The sequence below is a fragment of the Triticum aestivum genome, chromosome 4A (assembly GCF_018294505.1).
Source record: "Triticum aestivum cultivar Chinese Spring chromosome 4A, IWGSC CS RefSeq v2.1, whole genome shotgun sequence".
NCBI classification, from domain to species: Eukaryota; Viridiplantae; Streptophyta; class Magnoliopsida; order Poales; family Poaceae; genus Triticum; species Triticum aestivum.
Genome location: NC_057803.1, coordinates 696,588,771 through 696,596,933, shown reverse-complemented (window position 1 = coordinate 696,596,933; position 8,163 = coordinate 696,588,771). Strand labels below are relative to the sequence as shown.

The following is an 8,163-nucleotide window of genomic DNA, read 5'->3' as shown; positions in this document are numbered from 1 at the left end:
CCCATAAGGGCGCAATGTTCATCGATGATGGAAGCACTCTTTAGCACTGTCGACAAGCTGCCCTGCACCTCTGGTTGGACAGAGGTTGTCAAAGGAGCAGGCTCTCCCCCTCCAGTCAAGGGGGGCTGCCTTCCTGATCCTAGAGCCTCAAAGGTCGAATCCAAGATCGCCCCCGCCGTCGAAGCTCATGGGAGCCGTCGCTCTCGTATATCCGGCCCCTAAGGTGTGCCCTCCCTGGTTTGGGTCCTTCTAGGACGACACCTCGGTGTCATGCCCAGGCTTCGGGGAAGGGGCCTTCGGAGGTGTCTCACTCTCTAGGGCATCTGAGCTCAACGAATCCTCCGACGAGGACTGTTCGATGCGAGACCTCGCCGGGCTGCAAAAAGTGTGGCGCAAATTAAAATATTATGCCTTAGTGATCCTGGACGCATAAGCGTGTTCGGATTTTGTGTACTCACGAGTTTACCAGGGGCTGGGCCCTGGGATCCCACTCCGGGCTGCTATCGGTAGCCGTGGTGGACGCCTCTGGAAGGGGGGTTTTTCCCCTCTTAGGCAATTCGGCCTCCAAGGATGAGGAGGCCGTCCTTTTCTTTCCTCCCCCCACGGGGGACTTGTCTTCTTCCTCCTCCTCATCCTCTTTGGAGGAAGGATGGGCATTGGAGTCTTTGTATTTTGTGTCCGAAGCACCGCGGCGATGGCCGCCCCTAGTCTCCTTGGCTTCTTTGTAGGCCTCTTTCTTCGGCGCCTTGTAAGGCACTAGGACCAGCATCTTCGTCAGAAGTGGTCCGGCCGGTTCTTCCGGCAGCAGGGCCGGATAGTGTATCCGCCCCGCCTTCTTCGTCCATCCCTAGGAGAATTGTGGAAAGCACGTTAAAGCTTCTTCCTCGGGATATGCCAACGAAACACATGGATGGACAACACATAGTGATGACTTACCGGACTTGCAGGGTGGGACAGTTGGTACCCATGGTCCTTGGCGGAGTCCGGCCACGGTTTGTCGGACTTGAAGAGCACCTTCCAGATATCCTCGTGTGAGGAGCCATAGAGCTCCCGTAGGGTCTGGTGCTCGGCCGGGTCATACTCCCACAAACTACAGGCTCGGTGCTGACAAGGAAGAGCCAGGCGAACTAACATCACCTGGACTACATTGACAAGCTTGATGTCCTTGTCTACCATACCCTTGACGCGCGGCTGGAGCACCGACAGTTCATCAGACGAGGCCCGGTCTAGGCCCTTCTTGGGCCAGGACTAAGCCGCAGGGGGGCTCCAGATCGGAATTCGGGAGCAGCGGCCCACTTCTTGCCACGCGGCTCAGCGATGTAGAACCACTGCTGCTGCCACTCCTTGACGGAATCATTGAAAGAGCCTGTCGGCCATGTGACCTTGGGCATCTTGCTCACTATGGCACCTCCGCACTCGGTGTGCTCGCCGTTCACCACCTTGGGCTTCATATTGAAAATCATCAGCCATAAGCCGATGTGTGGCGAAACACGGAGAGAGGCCTCACACGCGACGATAAACGTCGAGATGTTGAGGAAGGAATTAGGGGATAGATCATGAAAATCAATCCCGTAATAATACATGATGCCGCGAACAAATGGGTGAAGGGGAAACCCGAGCCTGCAGACAAAATGAGGGAGGAATACAACCCTCTCGTGGGGCTCCGGAGTGGGGACGATCTGTCCCGCCGTCGGAAGACGGTGGCCGATTTTCTTGGCCATGTACCCGGCCTCCCGAAGCTTTTTGATATCCTTCTCCTGGACGGTAGAGACCATCCATTTGCCTCCTGCTCCGGATCCGGACATTTTTAGAGAACCTCTTTTGGTGGGGAAGATGAACGCTTGGGCGCTAGGGCTCAAGCGAAAGGGAATGGACGAGCAGAAGGAGAAGAAGGTGTGGGTGAAAAAGAGAAGGCCTTATCTCTTTACAGAGGCAATAAAAACTTTGCGCCTCCCTGATTTCCTAATAGAACCTGCTCGTTCCCCACTCGCCGCGATTGATGGTATGGTTGGGTTACCCACACCCGTATTGATGAGAGTCCCATGATAAGGGGACACGATCTCTGCTTCGACAAGACGTGCCCAAAAAACCGCCTCGCAATATGTGCAACAGCTGGTTGGGAAACAGTTCAGATAAGGGCCGGGCCACAGTATGATATCAAGTTATGAAAAATTGTCAGCAGATTCAATTCGTGAAAAACTATGCTCTCTACGGTGGTATGTGGAAATTATTTTGCAAAGCCGGACACGATCCCCGTGTTCGAAATTTACATTGGAGTATTCGGAGATGGAACCCGCCTTGCAATGCCGAAGACAATCTGCAAGCCGGACTCATCGTCATTGAAGCCTGGTTCAGGGGGTACTGAGGGAGTCCTGGATTAGGGGGTATCTGGACAGCCGGACTATATACTTTGGCCGGACTGTTGGACTATGAAGATACAAGATTGAAGACTTCATCCCGTGTCTAGATGGGACTCTCCTTTGCGTGCAAGGCAAGCTTGGCGATTCGGATATGTAGATATCCTCCTCTGTAACCGACTCTGTGTAACCCTAGCCCTCTCCGATGTCTATATAAACCGGAGGGTTTGGTCCGTAGGACAAGAACAATCATAATCATAGGCTAGCTTCTAGGGTTTAGCCTCTACGATCTCGTGGTAGATCAACTCTTGTAATACTCATATCATCAAGATCAATCAAGCAGGAAGTAGGGTATTACCTCCATCGAGAGGGACCGAACCTGGGTAAACATCGTGTCCCCAGCCTCCTGTTACCACTAGCCTTAGACGCACAGTTCGGGACCCCCTACCCGAGATCTGCCGGTTTTGACACCGACAACGTGTTTCCAATCAACTGCTGAAAGTCCCGATGTGTTCACTTGTAATCCAGTCGTCGCATCGCTCCGGGTGTTTGGAGCGCAGACTGTTCTTGTGTTCATCGACATACGGGTTCACCAAGGTAGAGTTCATTAGTACTGTGTAGTGTGCTTGAGACAAAGAATATCCGTCCCTGCATATTATTGAGTCCCCTCCAAGCGTGCCTTTTCCAGTCAGTCTCCCCTCATACCGCGATTTAGGGAGACATATCTTCTTAAGGCCAGGAATGAAGTCAACACAAAACCCAATGACATCCTCTGTTTGATGGCCCATGGAGATGCTTCCTTCTGGCCTAGCGCGGTTACGGACATATTTCTTCAAGACTCCCATGAACCTCTCAAAGGGGTACATATTGTATAGAAATACGGGGCCCAGAATGACAATCTCGTCAACTAGATGAACTAGGACATGCGTCATGATATTGAAGAAGGATGGTGGGAACACCAGCTCGAAACTGTCAAGATATTGCACCACATCACTCCTTAGCCTTGGTATGATTTCTGGATTGATCACCTTCTGAGAGATTGCATTGAGGAATGCACATAGCTTCACAATGGCTAATCGGACGTTTTCTGGTAGAAGCCCCCTCAATGCAACCGGAAGCAGTTGCGTCATAATCACGTGGCAGTCATGAGACTTTAGGTTCTGGAACTTTTTCTCTGCCATATTTATTATTCCCTTTATATTCGACGAGAAGCCAGTCGGGACCTTCATACTAAGCAGGCATTCAAAGAAGATTTCCTTCTCTTCTTTGGTAAGAGCGTAGCTGGCAGGACCTTCATACTGCTTTGGAGGCATGCCGTCTTTTTCATGCAAATGTTGCAGGTCCTCCTGTGCCTCAGCTGTATCTTTTGTCTTCACATACACGCCCAAGAAGCCTAGCAGGTTCATGCAAAGGTTTTTCATCATGTGCATCACGTCGATCGAAGAGCAGACCTCTAGGTCTTTCCAGTAGGGTAGGTCCCAAAATATAGATTTCTTCTTCCATATGGGTGCGTGTCCCGCAACGTCACTCGGAACAAATAGTCCGCCGGGAACCTTTCCGAAGATTACTTTTAAATCATTGACCATAGCAAGTATGTGATCACCGTTACGCATGGCGGGCTTCTTCCAGTGATCTGCCTCGCCTTTGAAATGATTGCCTTTCTGTCGACATTGATGGTTGGTCGGAAGAAATCGACGATGGCCCAGGTACACATTCTTCATGCATTTGTCCAGGTATATACTTTCGGTGTCAGCTAACCAGTTCCTGCATGCATGGTATTCCTTGTTTGTATGTCCTGAAAGGTTACTGAGAGCGGGCCAATTGTTGATGGTTACAAACAGCAACGCGTGCAGGTCAAATTCCTCCTGTTTGTGCTCATCCCACACACGTACACCGTTTTCATTCCACAACTGTAAAAGTTCTTCAACTAATGGCCTTAGGTAAACATCAATGTCGTTGTCGGGTTTCTTAGGGCCTTGGATGAGAACTGGCATCATAATGAACTTCCGCTTCATGCACATCCAAGGAGGAAGGTTATACATACATAGAGTCACGGGCCAGGTGTTGTGATTGCTGCTCTGCTCCCCGAAAGGATTAATGCCATCCGCGCTTAAACCAAACCATATGTTCCTTGGGTCACGTGCAAACTCAGCCCAGTACTCTCTCTCGATTTTTCTCCACTGTGACCCGTCAGCGGGTGCTCTCAACTTCCCGTCTTTCTTACGGTCCTCACTATGCCATCGCATCAACTTGGCATACTCTTTGTTTCTGAACAGTCGTTTCAACCGTGGTATTATAGGAGCATACGACATCACCTTCGCAGGAACTCTCTTCCTGCAAGGCTCGCCGTCAACATCACCAGGGTCATCTCGTCTGATCTTATACCGCAATGCACCGCATACCGAGCATGCGTTCAAATCCTTGTACGCACCGCGGTAGAGGATGCAGTCATTAGGGCATGCATGTATCTTCTGCACCTCCAATCCTAGAGGGCATAAGACCTTCTTTGTTGCGTACGTACTGTTGGGCAATTCGTTATCCTTTGGAAGCTTCTTCTTCAATATTTTCAGTAGCTTCTCAAATCATTTGTCAGGCACAGCATTCTCTGCCTTCCACTGCAGTAATTCCAGTACGGTACCCAGCTTTGTGTTGCCATCTTCGCAATTGGAGTACAACCCTTTTTTGTGATCATCTAACATGTGATCGAACTTCAGCTTCTTCTTTTGACTCTCGCATTGCGTCTTTGCATCGACAATGACCCGGCGGAGATCGTCATCATCGGGCACATCGTCTGGTTCCTCTTGATCTTCAGTAGCTTCCCCCATTGCAGCATCATCGGGCACATCGTCTGCTTCCTCTTGATCTTCAGCAGCTCCCCCCGTTGCAGCATCACCATATTCAGGGGGCACATAGTTGTCATCGTCCTCTTCTTCTTCGTCATCTTCTATCATAACCCCTATTTCTCCGTGCCTCGTCCAAACATTATAGTGTGGCATGAAACCCTTGTAAAGCAGGTGGGTGTGAAGAATTTTCCGGTCAGTGTAAGACTTCGTATTCCCACATTTAGGGCATGGACAACACATAAACCATTCTGCTTGTTTGCCTCAGCCACTTCGAGAAAATTATGCACGCCCTTAATGTACTCGGAGGTGTGTCTATCACCATACATCCATTGCCGGTTCATCTGCGTGCATTATATATAATTATGTGTGTCAAAAGTAAGAAAATCAGACAAATATCTATCTAAAGTAAGAAAATCAGACGAGTATCTATCTAAAGTAAGAAAAGCAGAAAGAAGATAAGAACAAGAGGCTCACCACGGTGGTGCCGGCGACGAGATCAGCGCGGGCGATCAACGGCGGTGAAAACGGGGACGGGGTGTGACGGACCGCTAAATCTAGACAAATCTCGGGAAAAATGGAGCTCTGAGGTCGAGCTTCGAGAGGAGAAAGCTTAACTAGTGTGGCTCGCGCATTTCATCGAACACCTCATGTGCATAGGAGGTGAGCTAGAGCACCCAAATGCCCTCCCCTCGCCGGCCAGAAAAATCAGAGTGCTCTGCCGCAGCGAGGGGTATATATAGGCCAATTATTTGTCCCGGGACTAAAGCCCCAACTTCTATACCGGTTCAAGGCACGAACCGGTACCAATGGATGTGGGCCAGGAGCACGGCTCATTGGTCCCGGTTCGTGCCTATAACCGGGACAAATGGGTCCAGACGAACCGGGACCAATGCCCACGAGGTCCCGGCCGGCCCCCTGGGCTCATGAACCGGGTCTAATGTCCCCCATGGGTCCCAGTTCGTAAAGAACCGGGACTAATGGGCTGGCCAGGCCCGAACCAAAGCCCTGTTTTCTACTAGTGTAGGTCTGAATTGTGTTACCAGTTCAGAGTTTTCAACCTTGGGGATCATGACTATAGACGTATCATTCCACTCCGCCCGAATTTGTCTTGAGTTAATGGCCAGTAACACTTCATTAGTAATTTCCTCACCCAAAATGTGCCAATATTTCTTGTAGAAGAGTAGCATGCAATCCATCTGGACCTGGTGCTTTCAGACCCCAATGCTAAAAACTGCTTTGCGCACATCCTCCATTGTATATGGTGCCATCAACATCTCGTTCATCCGCTCAGTCACCTTCGGCATTATCTTTTTTAGGATGGATGGACTTGTTTGTTGTACCTCAGATGTGAATAAATTAATAAAGTAGTTCTGGATATGGGGATTGAGATTAAACATTCCTTCTATCCAGTTTCCATCAGCATCCTTTAATTTTTTGATGAAATTATTTTTCCTCCTGGCCGAAGCAAAGGCTTGAAAAAACATTGTATTGCGGTCGCTGCTCTTCAGCCAAGTCTCATGGGATCATTGCAAATACTGTATTTCCTCTAGTTCCAACAGATATTCGACCAGTTCAGCCAACTCTTTCTTCTTCTCCTCATAATCAGCATTCATTTGTCCTGACATGATCTTCTCAAGATCTCTTTGTGCCTTCCACAACCGCTTCTTCGGTTTCTTGAGGACTCGTTGGTCCCAGTCATGAAATTGGCCATGCATTCTATGAAGCTTTTCGTAAATATTATTGACAGTTGGGTCAGCCCCAACCTTAGCCCATGCTGATTGCACCGTTTGGTCGAAGTCTTTCTCTCTTAACCAGCGCGCCTCAACCTCCTAGGTGGTACGTTGTGTCCCCCATCCATTGGGTCACCATAAAAATCTGTATTAACTAGTAGAGGGCGATGATCCGAATGATTATATTCCAAGTTCTCTAGCGCAGCTTGCGGAAACAAATCGGCCCATGCGGTATTGACCAGACCACGGTCAAGTCTTTCTCTGATCCTCCCACGCTGCCAAGTGAATTTGTCTCCAATAAATCCCAAGTCCCTTAAGTCACAGTCATCAATTGCGTTCTGAAAAGCATGCATGTATTGTTGTCGACGAGGGTTGCCTCCTTCCTTCTCATGCAACAACTGAATCTCGTTGAGATCGCCGATAAGTAACCATGGGAGTTGATGGTTTTCGTGGAGTCGCCGCATGCGATCCCAAGTCATGAACTTGTTCTCCCATCTGAACTCTCCATACATCCCTGTCAGGTGCCAAGATGTATTACTGCTGTCATTTATTTGCACATCTATAAACATTGGATCCAGTTCGAGCCTCTGCACATTAACCGTATTCCTCCAGAGCATGATCAAACCTCCTCTCCTTCCGTTGCTAGGGCAAACGAATTTTTGGTCCATGTTCAGTCTCCTTCTTAAGCTCTCTGCCGGGTAGCTGTCTAGGTGTGCCTCCGACCAAAACAACACCTCGGGATCACATCTCCGTTGGACATCCAACAAAGCTCTAACTGCCGGGGCATTCCCGAGCCCGTTACAGTTCCATGCTAAAATCTTCATGACGACGAAAAGAAACTCTCGGTCGGCAACGCCGCCGGAGGACAGAAAACCCTAGCTTTTACTGCTAGGGGACGATGAATATGGGGACGGAGCCCGCTCTAAAGCGAACTAAGATCACAGTCTCGCAAACCTCAAAATCCCATGAAGAAGCTGTGTTAGGGACAAACTAGGATCTCTTGATTACTCACTACACATAGAGGATTTGATTACAGAGTAGCCATTACAAGGAACTGGGAAAGAGGAAGGGAGAGAGCTGGAGGTAGGAGAAGAGCCGCCGCCGCCGGGTTCCGTTGATCCACTGGATACCCTCCTCGTTGCCTCCTCTCCACTTACTTATAGCCAGCAACGCTTCAACGTGTGCACAGCCCAGCCCAGCCCATATGTTGTCCACGGGCCAGCCCAAGTATGT

The 8,163-nt window shown here is 49.6% G+C and overlaps 1 protein-coding gene across 1 annotated transcript in view; it reads right to left on the bottom strand.

The window, feature by feature from the left end:
• Positions 1-7,818: 7,818 nt before the first annotated feature.
• Positions 7,819-8,163, bottom strand: part of LOC123084306 (uncharacterized) — a 1,358-nt gene continuing 1,013 nt past the window's right edge. The window contains exon 2 of the mRNA XM_044505977.1: positions 7,819-7,904. Within this exon, the coding sequence (XP_044361912.1) occupies positions 7,819-7,904 (86 nt within the window). The remainder of the gene's footprint in view (positions 7,905-8,163) is intronic.